The 18,372-nt window shown below is 40.8% G+C and overlaps 1 protein-coding gene across 3 annotated transcripts in view; it reads right to left on the bottom strand.

Moving 5' to 3' along the window:
* Positions 1-18,372, bottom strand: part of RNF130 (ring finger protein 130) — a 151,771-nt gene that overhangs the window by 76,333 nt on the left and 57,066 nt on the right. For all 3 annotated transcript variants that reach the window (XM_030824275.1, XM_030824267.1, XM_030824284.1), the window contains exon 3: positions 16,858-17,108. In XM_030824275.1, the coding sequence (XP_030680135.1) occupies positions 16,858-17,108 (251 nt within the window). The remainder of the gene's footprint in view (positions 1-16,857; positions 17,109-18,372) is intronic.

The raw sequence follows: 18,372 nt of genomic DNA, 5'->3' as shown, positions 1-18,372 counted from the left end.
TAATCTGCTGTCTTTGGGGGAAAAACCCATACAAAGATTGTGTTTTCTATTTCTGTGAATAATATCACTGGCATTTTGATAGGGATTACATTCAATCTGCAGGTCGCTTCTGATAGTATTGTCATTTTCACAATATTAATTATTCCTATCCATGAACATGGGATGTCTGTTTTTGTTCCCTCTTCAATTTCTGTCATCAGTGTTTTACAGTTTTCCTTGCAGACATTTTTCATCTCTTTGACTAAATTTATTCCTATGTATTTTATTGTTTTTTAGTGGCTATTGTAAATAAGATGGACTTCTTATTTTTCAGTGAGTATATTGTTGGTGTATACACACAGAACTGATTTCTGTATGTTAATTTTGTATTCAGCAACTTTACTTATTAGTGCTAAAAAGACTTCCAGTAATAACATGCTAAATAGAAGTGGTGAAAGTGGGCATCCTGTGTTTTTCCACATCTTAGTGGAAACGTCTTCAGCTTTTCCACATTCAGTATGATGTTGGTTGTGGGTAAGTCACATATGGCCTTTATTGTGTTGAAGTATGTTCTTTCTACACCTAACTTGTTAAGAGTTTATATCATGAAGCCATTTATCAAATGCTTTTTCTGCATCTATTGGCATTACCACATGGTTTTTGTTCTTCATTCTGTTGATGTGATGCATCACGTTTATGGATTTGCATATGTTGAACCATTCTTGCATCCCTGGGATAAATCCCACTTTTTCATCATGAATGCTCTTTTCAGTGTGTTGCTGGATTCAGTTTGCTAGTATTTCGTTGGGGATTTAAAAATTTATGTTCATCAAGGACACTTGTCTATATTTTTCTTTATTTTGTTGTATCCTCATACGGTATTGCTTTTATGGCAATGCTGGCCTTGTGGATTGAGTTCAGAAGAGTTCCCTTCTCTTCAATTTTCTGGAGGAGTATGAGAGGAATTGGTATTAGCTCTTCTTTAAATGTTTGGCAGAATTCTGCAGTGAAGGAATCAAGTGCTGGACTTTAATGGGAGACATTTGATTACAGATTCACTCTCATTACTCATAACTGGTCTGTTTGATCAGGTTTTCTATTTCCTCTTGAATCTATGTTGGTACATGTGTCTGGGAAAATTTACTAGTGGTTGTCAATTTTATTTTTTCAAATCTTTTTATTTCATTGATCACTTGTATTGTTTTTTAGTCTTTTTAAAAATTTTATTTCTTTTGGAGACAGGGTCTTGCTCTGTTGCCCAGGCTGGAGTGCAGTGGCGTGATCTTGGCTCACTGCAACCTCAGCCTCTTGGGCTCAAGTGATTCTTCCATCTCAGCTTCCTGAGTAGCTGCGATTACACGTGCACACCAACATGCCTGGCTTATGTTTTATTTATTTATTTTTATTATATATTTTTTGAGATGGAGTCTCGCTCTGTCACCCAGGCTGGAGTGCAGTGGCACCATCTCGGCTCACTGCAACCTCCGCCTCCCAGGTTCATGCCATTCTCCTGCCTCAGCCTCCCGAGTAGCTGGGACTACAGACGTCCACCACCATGCTCGGTTAATTTTTTTTTTTTTTATTTTTAGTAGAGACGGGGTTTCACCATGTTAGCCAGGATGGTCTTGATCTCCTGACCTCGTGATCCACCTGCCTCGGTCTCCCAAAGTGCTGGGATTACAGGCATGAGCCATTGCGACTGGCCTTATGTTTGTATTTTTATTTGTAGAGATGGGGTTTTGCCATGTTACCCAGGCTAGTCTTGAGTTCCTGGACTCAAGCAATCAGACAGCCTTGGCCTCCCAAAGTGCTGGGATTACAGGCATGAGCCATCATGCCTGGCCCTTTAGTCTTGATTTCGCTTATTCCTGATTTGAACTTCATTATTTTTTTTTGCTGCTTCTGACTTTGTGTTTGCTGTGTTTTCACTTGTTTTTTGAGACAGAGTCTTGCTCTGTCACCAGACTGGAATGCAGTGGTGTGATCTCGGCTCACTGCAATCTTTGCCTCCTGGGTTCAAGCAATTCTCCTGCCTCAGCCTCCCGAGTAGCTGAGACTACAGGCGCGTGCCACCACGCCCAGCTAATTTTTGTATTTTTAGTAGAGATGGGGTTTCAACATGTTGGCCAGGATGGTCTTGATCTGTTGATCTCATGATCCGCCACCTTGGCCTCCCAAAGTGCTGGGATTACAGGCGTGAGCCACTGCGCTCAGCCTGTTTTTGTTTTTATAGTTCCTTGAGATGCATCATTAGATTGTTTATTGCAAATCTTTCTATTGTTTTGATGTAGGTGTTAATTGCTATGAACTTCCTTCTTCAAACTGCTTTTGCTGTATCCCATAGGTTTTGGTATGTTCTTTTCATTTTATTGAAGAAATTTTAAAGTTTCCTTCCTAATTTACTCACTGACCCACTGGTTGTTTAGGTGCATGTTTGTAAATTTCCATGTATTTGTACAATTCCAAAAGTTTCTATTGTTACTGATTTCTACCTTTATTTCATTTGTGGTCAGAAAAGATCCTCTGTATGATTTTAATTTTTAAAAAGTTCTTAAAACTAAGAAACACCATCTCGCTATATTGCCCAGGCTGGTCTCAAACTCTTGGACTCATGAGATCCTTTCTGCCTCACCTTCCCAAGTAGCTGGGACTACATGCAAACAAAACTGTGCCTAGCTGATAACAAATCTTGTTTTGTGGCTTAACATGTGGTCAATCTTGAAAAATATTCTACTGGTGATGAAAACAATGTGTATTTTGCAGCTGTTGGATGAAATATATTGTAAATGTGTTACTTCCATTTGGTCTAAAGTGCAGTTTAAACCCAATGTTTATTTATTTTCTGTCTAGATGATCTGTCTAATGCTAAGAGTGGGGTGTTCAATTCCCCAACTATTACTGTATTAGTTTATCTCTCTCTAGATCTAATATTTTATATATATATAGGTGTTTTATATATCTGAGTGCTCCAGTGTTGGGTGTATATATATTTACAATGATTATATCCTCTTGCTGAACTGATCTCTTTATCATTATATTATGATCTTCTTAGTCTTTTTTTCAATATTTAATTTAATTTTTTTTTTCTTTTTTTGAGATGGAGTATCGCTTTGTCACCCAAGCTGGAGTGCGGTGGTGTGATCTCAACTCACTGCAGCCTCTGCCTCCCAGGTTCGAGCAATTCTCTGCCTCAGACTCCCGAGTAGCTGGTGTGTATCACCATGCCCAGCTGATTTTTGTATTTTTAGCAGGGACAGGGTTTCAACATGTTGGCCAGGCTGGTCTCAAACTCCTGGCCTCAAGTGATCACCTGCCTTGGCCTCCCAAAGTGCTGGGATTACAAGCATGAGCCACCACGCCCGGCCTGTTTTATCTGATACAAGTACAGCCACTCCTGCTTAGTTTTTATTTCCCTTTGCATGGAATATCTTTTTCGCACCCCTTCATTTTTAGCCTATATGTGCCTTCAGAAGTGAAGTGAGTTGGCTGGCCATGGTGGCTTACGCCTGTAATCCCACCACTTTGGGAAACTAAGACAGGCGGATCACCTGAGGTCAGGAGTTCAAGACTAGCCTGGCCAACATGGTGAAACCCCGTCTCTACTAAAAATTCAAAAATTAGCTGGGCGTGGTGGTGGGCACCTGTAATCTATTCAAGAGGCTGAGGCAGGAGAGTTGTTTGAACCCGGGAGGCAGAGGTTGCAGTGAGCCGAGACTGCACCACTGCACTCCAGCCTAGGCAACAAAGCGAGACTCCGTCTCAAGAAAAAGAAAAAAGAAAAAAAGAAGTAAAGTGAGTTTTTTGCAGGTAGCATATAATTGTGTCATGGTTTTTAAAAATTTCATTTCACCAGTTTGTCTTTTAAGTGGTGAAATTTAATCTGCTTACATTCAAGGTTATTACTGGTAGGTGAGGACTTATTCCTATCAATTTTTAATTGCCTTCTGGTTGTTTTATATATCCTTTGTTATTTTTGTTCTCTCCTATCATTTATCATTAAGGTTTGGTGGTTTACTGTAGTGCTACGATTTGATTCCTTTCTCTTTCTCCCTTGCGTATCTGCTCTCTACCAGTGAGTTTTATACTCTCACATGTTTTCCTGGTAGTGAATACTGTCTTTTCAAAATGTAAAACTCTCTCAAGATGTATAACTTTCTCAATTTTTGTCTAGGAAAGACTATTTCACCCCCATTTCTGAAGGATGGCTTTGATGGACACAGTATTCTTTCTTGGCTGGGAATTTTCTGCATTAAGCACTTTAATTCTACGATTCCATTCTCTCCTAGGCTGTAAGATTTCTCTGGAAAAATCTGTTTTTAGTCTAATAGGGATTCTCTCATGTGACTTGATGCTGTTCTCTTGCTGTTTTGTGAACTCTTTCACTCTCAACAGTTTGACTGTAATGTGACACGGGGAGGATGTTTTCAGATTTAATCTTATTTGGGAACCACTGGGCTACCTGGATCAGGTGTCCATATATCTCCATAGACTTGAGAAGTTCTCAGATTTTATCAAATAGATTTTTAATGCCTTTCCCCTTCTCTCCTTCTGGAACACCCATAACACAAATATCTGCTTGCCTAATGTTCCATAAGTTTTGTAGGCGTTCTTCATTATTTTTCATTCTTCTTTGTCTCTGACTTGTTAATTTCAAATAACCTTTCTTCAAGTTGAGAGATTCTTTATTACATATGATCAAGTTTGCTGTTGAAATTCTCTACTGTATGTTTTTTCATTCATTGAATTCTTCAGCTGCAGGATTTGATTCTTACTTCTCTTTTATTCAATTTCCTGTTCATATTGTGAACTGTTTCCCCAACTCTGTTAATTGTCTACACGTTTTCTTGTATCTCTCTGAGTTTCCATATGATCATAATTTTGAATTCCTTTTCTGGCAATTCATTGAGTTTTTTCCCATTGTAGTGTGTTACTAGGGAATTACGTTCCTTTGATGGCGTCATATTTCCTTGTTTCACGTTTCTCATGTCCCTGTGTTGATGTCTGTGCATCTGGTGGAACAATCACTTCTTTCAAATTTTCTAGAGTGGCTCTCCTGGAGAAAGATTTCCGCCTACAGTTGAATCTTAGTGTGCCAGTTGGGAAGGGTGTGGTGACTGTTTCTGGATAGGTGCAGTGGTATAGTCTCTGTGCAGTTTCAGCTGAATTCAACATCAGCGATAACCATGGGTGCCTCAGTGGTACAGGCTGTGGATGTTTGCGGCAGTGGTGTACGTTGTTATCCTTTCAAAGGCCTTTGGGGACCTACTATTCTTGCTTTCCCCACAATGAGGAGACTTAGCCAAAGTGATCCCTCTTGGTGTGAGGTCTGATGTTACCCACAAGCAGCTGCAGCAGCACTGGATTCCAGGAGCAGGTGCTCAGAATGACTATGGGACCATGTCCTAGGCTCAGAGTCTCACAAATGTATTTGTGGCACCTGTGGCAAAGTCGGATATGTTACCCACATGGTCAGGATCTGTGACTGTCAGGTACCCACTAGTAGCTTGGACCTAAGAGTCTACATTGTAGCTGTGATCCTATCCCTGGGAGTTAGGGCATAACACTGGCCTGACTAGGTAGAAGGGGCACTCTGGAAGTTTGGGTCAAGGCTCTGGGTGCAATTCAGGAACATGAGTCAGCAGGGCTCAGTGGCAACTTGGGTCCCATGGAATGAAGCACCATACAGTATTGACTATAGACCCTGGGATGGCAGGGCTCAGCAGTATCTTAGATCTGTGAAGTCCGGTGCAATGACAGCAAGTATCCCAGCTTAGGGGAGCAGAGCTGTTGTGGACCCAGCATGGGAGGGGAGGACAGCACAGTGATAATTCCACTCTCCAAGAGGAAGGTTATCTAAGCAGCTGAGCTTCTGGAAGACTAGTACAGGTTCAAGCAAGCAGGGTACTAGAGTTCTGTGGCCTATAAGGGCAAGGTGTCTCAGCTCAGTCACTGCTCTATTTCTCTGGGACATGGTGTACTATATCAGCTCATCCCTGGCATGCACAACTGCTCAGTTTGGCCAAGGCACCAACTCCCCAAAGGATAATGTGCTGCTTCAGCTCAGGCCCAGGGAGCATAGTCTTTTGGGTGGGCCAGGCACCATTTCCCTGGGATGCTGGGAGCTGCTTCAGCTTAGGTACTGGGATGTGTGATCACTCTGGGTGGCCAATGCACCACTTCCTGGGATGCACGGCGCTGCTCCAACTGAGGCACTGGGGAGGCGTGATTGCTCTGAGTGTTCAAGGTACTGTTTTCCCAAAAGGCAGGATACTGCTTCAGCTCGTCCAGAGCAGCGGGGGGAAGAACAGGTGGAGCAGCTCCATCTCTGCTTGCCCCCCTGAGGAACAGTTGCCCCCCCAAGCCAACAGTTGCTCCCAGCTCAGCTTGGAGATGTGGGGCCACTGTGCTAGGGTGGTTTGGTGGCAGCTGAGCCTTAGGGACAAAGGGGAGCCATGAGTACTCGCCCCTGGAGCAAGACACACTTCAGTCACAGCTCCAATTCCAAGATGGCATAGCACAGCAGCTGTGTGGGCTGCAGGGGTTGGGGCACGGTTTTAGCTCCTTCTTTGTGGGGTGCACAGCCAGGTGGACTCAGCTGGGCTTAGTGCCTGTGAGGACTGGTGGGAACCCCGGTGGTGAGGTCTGTAGGTATCCACAGTGTTGAAAGGGCAGCTGGGATCCTCTCACTTACCTCCTCACCACAGTGAGCTCTTCCTGGTTCCCAGCTGATCCCAATTAGAGGATGGGACAGTGGAGGCCCAGCATTTCCTTCCCATTTATATGTGGCTATCTCAAACGTCTGTGCTCTCCAGAGCTTCTGTCATTCCTCGGATGCACCCCTGTACTCTTCCTCTGTTATTTTCATTAAGTTGTTTATTTATTGTTCAGGCTTTTTTTGCAAGGAGGACAAGTTCTAAGGATTTCGAATGGGTCATTTTCCTAAGGTAACTCAGATCTGGGTTATTATTATTATTATTATTATTATTAAGGAATTTGAGGAGATTTTACAAGAATCTCACTGCTTCCATTTTGTTCAGATCAGAATTCTACCAAAGAGTTCTGAACAGAAAAGTTCCTGATGCTATTTGAGGCTTGGAGAATTAAAATCTTGCCTCCACAGGATGTTCAGGTAGGGTCTCTAATATTTCAGAGACAAGAAGGGCATGAATTAGGCAAGTAGCAGTAGGTAAAGAAAGAAGAGCACGAAGTCAAGAAAGATTTAGCAGGTAAAACTGACAGAACCTCATGACTGACATGGAGGCACAAAGAGGGGGGTTTGAGGAGAGGTGCCCCAGATTTCTGGCTCGGTGATGAGCCGTGTGAGAGTGCCTGCCATCACACTGCATTATGGAATAGCCAAAGGCAGAGAGCAGGTGCTGTGGCAGCAGTTCAGTCTTCAGCAAGCTGACGTGAATGCATGTAGGTTATCTAATCAGAGATCTACAAATATTTAGATAGATCATATTTTCCACCTCTGAACTTTAAACACCTCTTACAGCAAAAGGACAAAATATCTCTTCTCTGTGTTAGGTATTAATGTCAATATCTTCACTGTAATTTTTCTTTGGACTTGGCTTCAGTATTACTACCTTCTTCTGAATTATCCTTTGAGTTTTTAATCAGTCCTTTAAGATTTCCCATCACTTTTTGACAGGTAAACCTGTGACAGGTGTAAGTGTCTATGTATGTGTGTATAATTTGATCTCTTACTGGAATCTGTCTAAAAGCCACTATTTTTTAAAAATTTTCATTCTATTTGCATCCTGCTAACTCTCAAGTACCTAAGATGAAGTACAAAATTCTTTCATGAAGATCACTCTTTATTAAGGTCTCTTACCTTCACCTAAACACCATGCCATGAAGTCACTGTTTTTCAAGGTGTGGTCCACGGGGCAGATGCATTAAATCTACCTTGAATGCTTAGTAATATATAATAATAAAATCTATACTAACTAAGGTTTATTTGGTACATACCATGTGCTAGGTACTGTTCTAAGCCCTTCACAAGTACTGACTCATGTTATCGTCACAATCATTTTATGAGAAAAGAACTATAATATCCCATTTTACAGAAAAGGAGATTGAGGCAGAGACTAAATAATTTGCCCACATCAAAGGCTGGTAAGTAGGCCTTATCCAGACTTGCTGAATTAAGGGGAGGAACGATCTTGGAAATTTGCAATTTTAAAAAGTGCTCCAGCCCCCAAAAGGAGCTCCCACATGATTCTTTTGTATACTAAAGTTTGAGACTCACTAAACGAAGTACAAACCCTGGTTTCAAAGCATTTTCGCGTAATATGCTACCCACTCACTGATATTCTCCGTACTTCGTTCATACTGTGCCCTATTCCTTTAATAATAAAACTCCTCAAATTTACACCTCATCACACACAGAATGTTAGAAATGACAAAAGCACAGACAGGTATCATTTTACAAAGGAGAAAAACCAAGCCCCAGAAAGAGGTGAGGAGATCTGTCTGAAGTTACTAAAAGTATTCGGACTAGGACCATAGATCTCCTTTCTACTCCAGTTCTTCCTCCACTATAAAATGCTGAAAAGACTTTCTATAGCATACAGCTTGAGGGGTTTGTTAGGGGCCAGATTATCTTATCTCATCTGGTCAAAGCTGCAACAATAAACACTATTCTATATTTGAAAGCAAAGTGACAAAATGTTTGAATTGGCAGAAAACAAGTTAAAACAATTCATACGGCTTAATCTAACAGGAATAGTTGGTTCGAAGCCAGATGGGTCAGAGTATATTGAGGATAGGTCACTTTGATGAAACTCATCTCAGATTTCACCATTCGGCGATCAGAACTCTCTCACAGAATTAGAGTAAGGCAGTATCTGCACAGAGTAGGGTTTTCTTCTTGTAAACACTGGTGAAATCTAGGTATAGAATCTTTCCCCAATGCAAAGTGCCTTGTAGTCGGCACCTTCCTTCAATCATTCACCACCATTTTTTTCCATTTTTTTTTTCTCAAAAGAAGCCTCTGTTAACTCTTTTCCAAGACACCATCTGCCTGTGCCCAGATCACTCCTTTCCTCTTTACATAACCTTATTTTATTAATATCATCTTCCTTTGCTCTTCAATATTTTCTTCTTTCATAGCTCCTTCTCCCTAAGTCTCTCGCACCAGAAAGGAACCATATATCACTCCACTGCTAAAAAACCGTACTGATGGCCGGGCATGGTGGTTCATGCCTGTAATCCCAGCACTTTGGGAGGCCGAGGTGGGTGGATCACCTGTGGTCAGGAGTTTGAAACCAGCCTGGCCAACATGGCGAAACCCCGTCTCTACCAAAAATACAAAAATTAGCCGAACTGTATTGATTATAGAATAACGCCTAACTTTCTTATGTGATTCATGCCCTTCATAGTCTAGTGACAATTTATTCATCTAATATCAGTTCAACAGTCACAAGTTTCCTGCCCACTATTCCTGATGTTCCGTCATTCAACTCTTTCATCTCCCTGTGGAAAATGATCCATTTGCCTGACTCTCCTTCATCTCCATCTGATGAAGTCTTATTCATCCTTTAAAATTCAGCTCCAAGGTCACTACCTACCTTCTCTGTGAAGTGTCCTTGACTCACTGAGAGTAGTATCACTCTGCCCCCAAAGAATAACTCTTATACCACACAGTATTTTGACTGCATCTGTCATTCCAACAGAAGGTAAGCTCATTCTTGAATTCATTGAAATATTTACTGAGGCAGTATGATGTGCCAGGCCCCATGCTAAACTCCAAGGATATAGAAATAAATTATCTTCCAAACACTATGATCTTAAGAGCATATTTTGTGCTTTAAAAAAAATCAGATCTTAAGCCCCTGACATGTAATATTTAGAAGGTATATAATGCAGTCTCTGTATACGAAAAGTATTACTTATTTACAAAATGGCAGGACATGAAAAAGAAGGTATCAGAGTATTTGCAGTATTTTTTTAAAACTGGTAAGATAATAACTTCTCAGCTCAAACATCTATTTCCCCTTTCCAGTTCTTCTGGAATTGTTAATCCTTAAGAAACATAATGAACAAAATTCACTCTGCCATTCAAAATGACAAAAGAAGTCTGTTTTGGGGCCATATAATCCTTTTCTGTAGGACAAATCTTGGCAGTATATACAATACTTCCTCTCTCTCAATGTGGAAGAAAAAAAAAAAAAACCTTATGAACCCACCAGTTTTCAAAGATTAACTGTACTCACGCAAAGTTTTAGCCTTTCTCTGACACAGGAATGTTCCATGTATTTCCTCACTCTGACAGGCAAATGCATTCTCCAATTAGCTACTGACCTTTCATGATGAAAATGGGCAATAAGAGTGTATTTCATTTCAGCAACCCTGAGATACTTATAAAGTCAAAGAATATTATATATACATGTTATGGCAAGAAGCTTTTACAAATTTTAAATACCTTAAAAAGTATATGCATTTTCACTGGGAAGTTTTAAGAATACATTCTAAATATTCAGGAGTCCATTAAGTGGTAGAATATTTTACATCTGCCCCATTCCTAAACAGTAAAATGAAAAATTTCATTGTCTGCTTTAGAAATCAAATTTGACCACTTTGAAATTAAAGGTACAATATTAACCATGTAACTGTTAAACATTTAACATTTTTCAGAAAATCCTTAAGCATTTATTCAAAATAAAGGTAACAAACATCTACCCTTTTGTGTAAAATAACTATCACTGACTTAATTCGACAGAGACATTTAAGTTTACCATCAGTGGTAATGTGAACTATCTACACCTATAGATAGTAATTAGATGCATTCTGACAGTTTTCCAGGAAAAGCAAACTACAGACACTTAGCTATGAACTGAAAAGCCAAAGCATTAGATTATTATATCACATGCAAAATGTTCTCAATTGTGAGCATTTTACGATGCTTAGAAAGTCATTTACAATATATAGATCTCTTTGGTAGCATGTTCTACAGGAAGAACTGCTTCATGGTAACAGTTTGTGGGGGCCGGGTGTGGAGGTTCATGCCTGTCATTCCAGCACTTTGGGAGGCTGAGGCAGGAGGATCACATGAGGTCAGGAGTCTGAGACCAGCCTGGCCAACATGGTGAAATCCCAGCTCTACTAAAAATACAAAAATTAGCCAGGCATGGTGGCATACACCTTTAGTCCCAGCTACACGGGAGGCTGAGGCAGGAGAATTGCTTGAGCCCAGGAGGCAGAGGTTGCAGTGAGCCAAGATCGCGCCACTGCACTCCAGCCTGGGTGACAGAGTGAGACCTGGTCTCAAAAAACAAAAACAAAAACAGTTTGTGGGAGAAAATCAGAGTTTGTCCTTAAACTCACTGGTTTTCCTTTGCTAATATTATGGCTTCTCTTTTAAAATAGCCAAAGGTTTCAACCAGTCTAGCTGCTGCCACTTTCTTATTAAACTTTAATAAGCTAAGCTTTTTAAGCCACATAAAAATTTCATCAAGCATTTGTCAACCTTAGGGAAAACGGAAGGAGGAAAAAAGGTCAGAACATCACTTTCCACCACAGTAGCATCTGGAGAGAGACGCTTTGGAAGGATCCTGTATGCAGTCAGCTGCAAAATAAATGCTAGGAAACAAGCTCGCTGTTTGTGGCCTGCACCAGATGGTGATTACGTTTACTCCTCCATCAGCCCCGGCCCCACACTGGGTGCTAATTAAAGCACTACCTTCCAATAGCAGGCTCCTGGGACAACTGCGAGCCTTTGTTCCAACATCCTCAGGGTGTGCTACATGCAGTCCACTACCGCAGGCTTGCCTGTCAAGAACACCACTCCAGAGCAGCTCCTTATCATTTTACTTTCAGTGTTTCGTATGTCAACATATTTTAAAAACAAATCTTTAGTTTTTTTTGTTTTTTTTTTTTTAAAAACAGGTATATTACACGTTATAGGAGGGAAAAGGAGGTGGGCTGTCTGGAGCCCTCAAGACATGAGAAATGGGTGGTGGGTTCCAAGCTTCCTTACTTCCCCCATAGATCCCTGACAATGTGCTGCAGAAGCCGCCAACCTGGAACTGCCAACAGGACCAGAGCACCCCCATCACCCGGCCCCAGAAAAAGCCGAGAAAAGCCCAACTCCCCCAGCCAAAGTACCAGGAGAAGGACGGCCTACCATCAGAAAACATTTGCGGTGATATTCATTCTACTCCAGCCAGGTGCCAAGGGGAAAATCACACCCTCCTCCCACCCTCACAGAGCCCAGTGGGAATAGGCTCTCCCAGCCCGGCTCCTCAGGAAGAAAAGCTGTGCACACTGGTCTATTAACACCCAGAGAACAGGCCACCCAACAGCAGAATATTTCTTCTAAGCACCAATGAAACATTGACTAAGACAAACCACATCCTAGATCATAAAACAAACCTCAAGAAACAGAAGAGGACTGAAATCATAGAGTATTTCTCTGAGCATAATGGAATCAAACTAGAAATCAGTAACACTAAGATAATAGTAAAATCTTGGCAGGACACGGTGGCTCATGTCTGTAATCCCAACACTTTGGGAGGCTGAGGTGCACAGACTGCTTGAGGTCAGGAGTTCAAGACCAGCCTGGGAAACACAGTGAAACCTCATCTCTACCAAAAAATGTAAGTTAGCCAGACACGGTGGCATGAGCCTGGAATCCCAGCTACTCGGGAAGCAGAGGTAAGAGAATCACTCGAATCCGAGAGGTGGAGGCTGCAGTGAGCTGAGATCGTATCACTGCACTCCAGCCTGGGTGACAGAGTAAGACCCTCTCTCAAAAGGAAAATAAAAAAAGTAAAATATCTAAACTACTGGAAATTCAATAATATACTTCTCAATAATGTATGGGTAAAAGAAGAAGTCTCAAAAGAAAAAAATACATAGGACTGAATGAAAATGAAAATACAGCATATCAAAATATGTGAGGCACAGCCTTAAAGAAGTGCTGGGAGAGAAATTTATAGCACTTAATTCTTACATTAGAAAACAGGAAAGGCTTCAAATAAACTAATCACAGACTTAAATGTAAAACACAATATAAAACTTCCAGGAAAAATACTAGAAAATCTTTGGGATATCTAGGGATAAGGAAAGAATTTTTAGACTTGACACCAAAAGCACAATTCATAAAAGAAAAAATTAATAAACTTCATAAAAATTAGAAATTTTTGCTTTTCCAAGACCTTGTTAAGAGGTTGAACAAAACAAAATATAGACTGGGAGATAATCTCTGCAATATCTGACGAAGGACTTGTATCTGGAATACATAAAAAGCTCTCAAAATTCAACAGTGAAAAACAATCTAGGTAGAAAATGGGCAAAAGACATGAATGGATATTTCACTGAAGAGGATATACAGATGGCAAACAAGCACATAAAAAATGTCTAATTAGAGAAATGCAAACTAAAACCCCAAGAGATGTTACTACACAACTCAACAATCACAAGAGATGAAAACACCAAGTGCTGTAGAGGGTGTGGAGGAAGTGGATCAGTCATACATTTCTGGTGGGAATGCAAAATGGTACAGCCACTTTGCAAAACGAGTCTAACAGTTTCCTACAGAACTAAATATGCACTTATCATAATAGCCCAAAACTTCACTCTTGGAATTTACACTGTACTCAGAAATTACACATTTATCCCAGGGAAATGAAAACTCATGTTTACACCAAAACCTGTACGTGATTGTTCACAGCTGCTTTATTTTTAATAGCCAAAATCTGAAAACATCCCAGATATCCTTCAATGAGTGAGCAGTTAAACAAATGGTGGTACATCCAAACCATGGGATACTGTTCAGCTATAAAAAGGAATAAATGACTGATGCACATAACAACTTGAAAGTATCTCGGCCGGGCGCGGTGGCTCACGCCTGTAATCCCAGCACCTTGGGAGGCCGAGGCAGGCGGATCACAAGGTCAGGAGATCGAGACCATCCTGGCTAACATGGTGAAACCCCATCTCTACTAAAAATACAAAAAATTAGCCAGGCATGGTGGCAGGCCCCTGTAGTCCCAGCTACTCGGGAGGCTGAGGCAGGAGTATGGCGTGAACCCAGGAGGTGGAGCTTGCAGTGAGCTGAGATCAGGCCACTGCACTCCAGCACTCCAGCCTCGGCGACAGAGACTACATCTCAAAAAAAAAAAAAAAAAAGTATCTCAAGGTAATTATGCTGAGTGAAGAAGTGAAGAATTCCAAACTCTAGAGGTTACATACTATATGATTCCACCTATATAACATTTTTTTCTTTATTTTTTTGAAACAGAGTCTCACTCTGTCACCCAGGCTGGAGTGCAGTGGCACGATCATGGCTCACTGCAGCCTCTGCCTCCCAGGTTCAAGCAATTCTCATGCTTCAGCCTCCTGAACGGATGGGACTACAGGCGCATGGCACCTTGCCCAGCTACGTTTTTGTATTTTTAGTAGAGATGGGGTTTGCCATGTTGGCCAGGCTGGTCTTGAACTCGTGACCTCAAGTGATCCACCTGCCTTGGCTTCCCAAAGTGCAAGGATTACAGGTGTGAGCCACCGCGCCTGGCCCATGATTCCATCTATTTAACATTCTTGAAATGACAAAACTATAGAGATGAGAAACAGATTACTGGTAGATTAGGGAAGGGGGAGGGAGGGAGGTGGCTGTGGTTATAAAAGAGTAGCACATGGGATCCTTGTGATGGAACTGGTCTGTATCCTGACCATGATTTTGGTCATATGAATCTACACATGCGATAAAACTACACAGACTAAAGACAGACACACACATACACAAATAAGTACAAATTAAACTGGAGAGGTGGGGAGATTTCAGTGTATTTAGGAGGATCAGTGGATTGTATCCATGTCAATTTCCAGGTTATGATACTGACCACAGCTATACAAGATGTTGTTACCACAGGGAGAAATGAGTGAAGGGGATAAGAGACATCTTTGTATTTGTATTATCTCTTACAAATGCAAGCAAATCTACATTTTCCCAAAACGCATATAACCTGAAACTAATCATGAAGGAACACAAGACATCGGATAAACTCAAATACAAAATAATTGATTTGTACTCTTCAGAAACGTCAATGTCATAAAACCAAGTAAGAAGACACAAACGAATGCAAAATCCAATGAGCTCCAATCAATCCAGGATTTTCTCTGCTATAAAGGTCATTATTGAGCCAGTTTTACAAAACCCAAAAAAGGTCTATCAATCAGATAATGTATTGTATCAATGTTAATTTACTGATTTTGATAACCACACTATGGTTATGTAAGAGAATGTTCTTGTTTTTATAAAATATAGAACAAAGTATTTAAGGGTAACATGGCATCATATCTCAAACTTACCCTCAAATAGTTTTGTTAAGGTATATATACAAAGGCTGAGGGTGGTGTTCACACCCATAATCCCAACACTTTGGGAGGCCAAGGTGGGCGGATCGTTTGAGCCCAAGAGTTTGAGACCAGCCTGGGCAACACTGCAAGACCTAGCTTGTGCAAAAAAATTAAAAAATTAGCCAGGCATGGTGGTGCATACCTTTAGTCCTAGCTACTTAGAAGGTTGAGGCCAGAGGATCGCTTCAGCCCAGGAGTTGGAGGTTGCAGTGGGCCATGACTGCCACCACACTCCAGCCTGGGCGACAGGGCAAGACCCCGTCTCTTTAAAAAAAAAAAAAAGAATGTTTTTTAAATTTAAAAAGTATAGTTACATAGAAAAGGAAATACAGTAAAACATTAACAGCTGTAGAATCTGAATGAAGGGAATACTTGCCACTTATCTTACAAATTTTTTGTTAAGTCTAAAATTACAAATATAAAAATTATCAAAATAAAAAAATTAAAAGTGCACAGGGAGAGCCTGGCACACAAAGCTTCGATAAACTACAGTCAGTGTTTGGGTATTTTATATCTCCTTTCAGATGAAGAAAGAAGTTGAGATGCTAAACAAACTGTCCAACAGGGATGAGGGATCATGGTAAACTGGCGGCACAGGAGGGATCTGAGTTGAGGCCTGTTCCATACCAAAGTCTGTGTTTCTTCTGCCAGAGAGAGGAAGGATAAAAACCCCAACGCCCCCGTCCCCACAGGAACTTGAATGGACTGTGTTAGGAGAAGACAGTGTTATAGAAACATTGGCTTCAAACCGCTCTCCAAGCAAGTCACTTCTTAGTTTTCTATACGAAAAGTCTAGGAGAGGGACCTAACACCTCGAACCTGGCTCCTAGGGTGGGTATTCTGTCCACAGCACATCAAACTTAAGTTACCAACTGAGGGCCACTACCTCCAGGCCCTCACACCAGGGAAGCACACTGCTTTTCCTAGGTTTATTCGCTGAACCCAAATTCCTTGAGCACCTCAGATATGCTGTCAGTGGAACTCCTAGGATGACTATGTAGACAGACGTCTTCTATTGGTCCTCCCCCACTCACCCTTACCCCATGTCTGAGCTTCAATGACAGAGGTTTTTCATTAATTTCATTTTCTGAATAGATAATACTTTCCCAGTTCAAAATTCACATGGGAAAGAATTTCCCATAGGGAGGGGAAGAGTGAAGTCTCCCTAACCCCCCTCCCAGTTCCCATTTCCAGAAACATCCGAAGTTACTAGTTTAAAAATGCAACTTTGTGATATTTCTCCAAATTAACAGAATAATCTAGATAATACTATGATATCAAGCTGTCTACCTGACTAGAATATTCTAGGTGATCACAATAAATTTAGTACCCTTTAGGTTATTTTAAATATCCCTTAAATACTTGTGAAGATGTTTTCAACATATTAAAATGACTGAGTGAGGGTAACAACATTTTTTAAAAGAAAAAACATGTTAGTAAGATGCATGGTCACGACAGATGTCTGTGAACTCTGGCTGGCAAGAACCAATCACTGCTGAGTACTGAGCTCACCTGGTTCCTGTCGCGTGCATTTGTGTACCTGATCTTCTGAATGAAGTAGAATATGAGCCATGCTGAAGAAATAATCATCAAAACAATAAAGGATATTGACACGAAGACTAGAGAGCCACGGCTGAAGTTCTTCGGTGGCATTCGAGTTCCAACAGCTATTGTCATTTGTACAGAGATGTTTTTCTCCAGATAACTCAAAATATCCTTACCCCTCAATTCTGTTATCATGACAGCAATAATATCTCCAGTGCCTGTAATATAAAATAAATATATAACTCAAGTGACATTTAAAACTTATAGAAACATCAAATATATCAACACGCTACTTAGGTAACTACTGTAATGTTTGGTAATGGAAAGGGTATGCAAACTCCACTTCTCAACTGAAATGAAGCTGCAGCTGGGTATGCTGGCACCAAGTAGGAACATGTAATTTGTTGTGTGGTACTTAAGACTTAAACAGACATAAGGCATAGAACGATTGCAGTGTTAAGAACCATATTAACTTGTCTGACAACTACATTTAAAAAAAAATATTATTAAACCAGCCAAATGTGACAACAGACAGCAACATAACATTATACAGCAAGAGAAGTGTATCAACATCATGGTAGATTTACACTGTAAAACCTTTTCTATTTTAAAATGATCTTCAGAAAGTCTTAATTCCTTAAGAAATGGAGTAAAGTGCTGTTTTTATAGCATAAATTGGTACTTCTTGCACTAATCTAGGAACATTCATGGAGCACCCACTGTCTGTAGAACTAGTGCCAGGAACAAAAACAAGTACAGGATACCAAGCTTTCTAATCTCACTGAGACAGGGGACACACAGCTGGTAACAGAGCTACGAAGTGCCAAATGGTGCTACCTTTTATTAGTGACATCTGAAACTAACTTGGGTCTTATGTCCAGACTTGAGTGGAGTTGAGGCTCCTTGCTAGTTTACCCCAGAACTCTTCTGGAAATCAAACGTTCCAGAGACAGGTCCAGGCTTCAACATTCTGGGCTAGTTTGGCATCAAAATACCTCCAGCCTTTAACAGTTGTCCAGAGGTCTGCCCATAGTCACAGGCTATGCAAGTTAATTACGAAGACAGTCTGAAGCTGCTTTATAGTTACCTAGACCTTTCCCCTACATAATTTCCAGAAGTAGTGACATTAAAGGAATTGAATACCTCTTCCTACGGACAGCAGGAAACTGCTATCCCTTTCCTCCTCCACAAAAGAAATAACTTCCCACTGTCTTTTAAGGAAACAGAGAAACTTCTATCAGTCTATCAGCGACTGTCCTTTCATAAGCTGAAGCTGCCGGTGGCAACATGTAGCTTCTACATTTACCTTCTCCAGAGAGCCCCTAAGAGAGACTAGGGGTCATTAGAAGGGAAATAAGTATTTTATTTTGGGAAAGAGAAAATTATAACCACTTATTTGAATTTGAATAAGGTTTGTACATATCAATGTAAACCAACAAAACAAACAAGCAAAAGTCCCCAAAACTTGTCCTTTTCAATCCT

This window comes from Nomascus leucogenys, chromosome 2 (genome assembly GCF_006542625.1).
Source record: "Nomascus leucogenys isolate Asia chromosome 2, Asia_NLE_v1, whole genome shotgun sequence".
Taxonomy (NCBI): domain Eukaryota; kingdom Metazoa; phylum Chordata; class Mammalia; order Primates; family Hylobatidae; genus Nomascus; species Nomascus leucogenys.
This window is presented reverse-complemented; position numbering and strand designations above follow the sequence as displayed.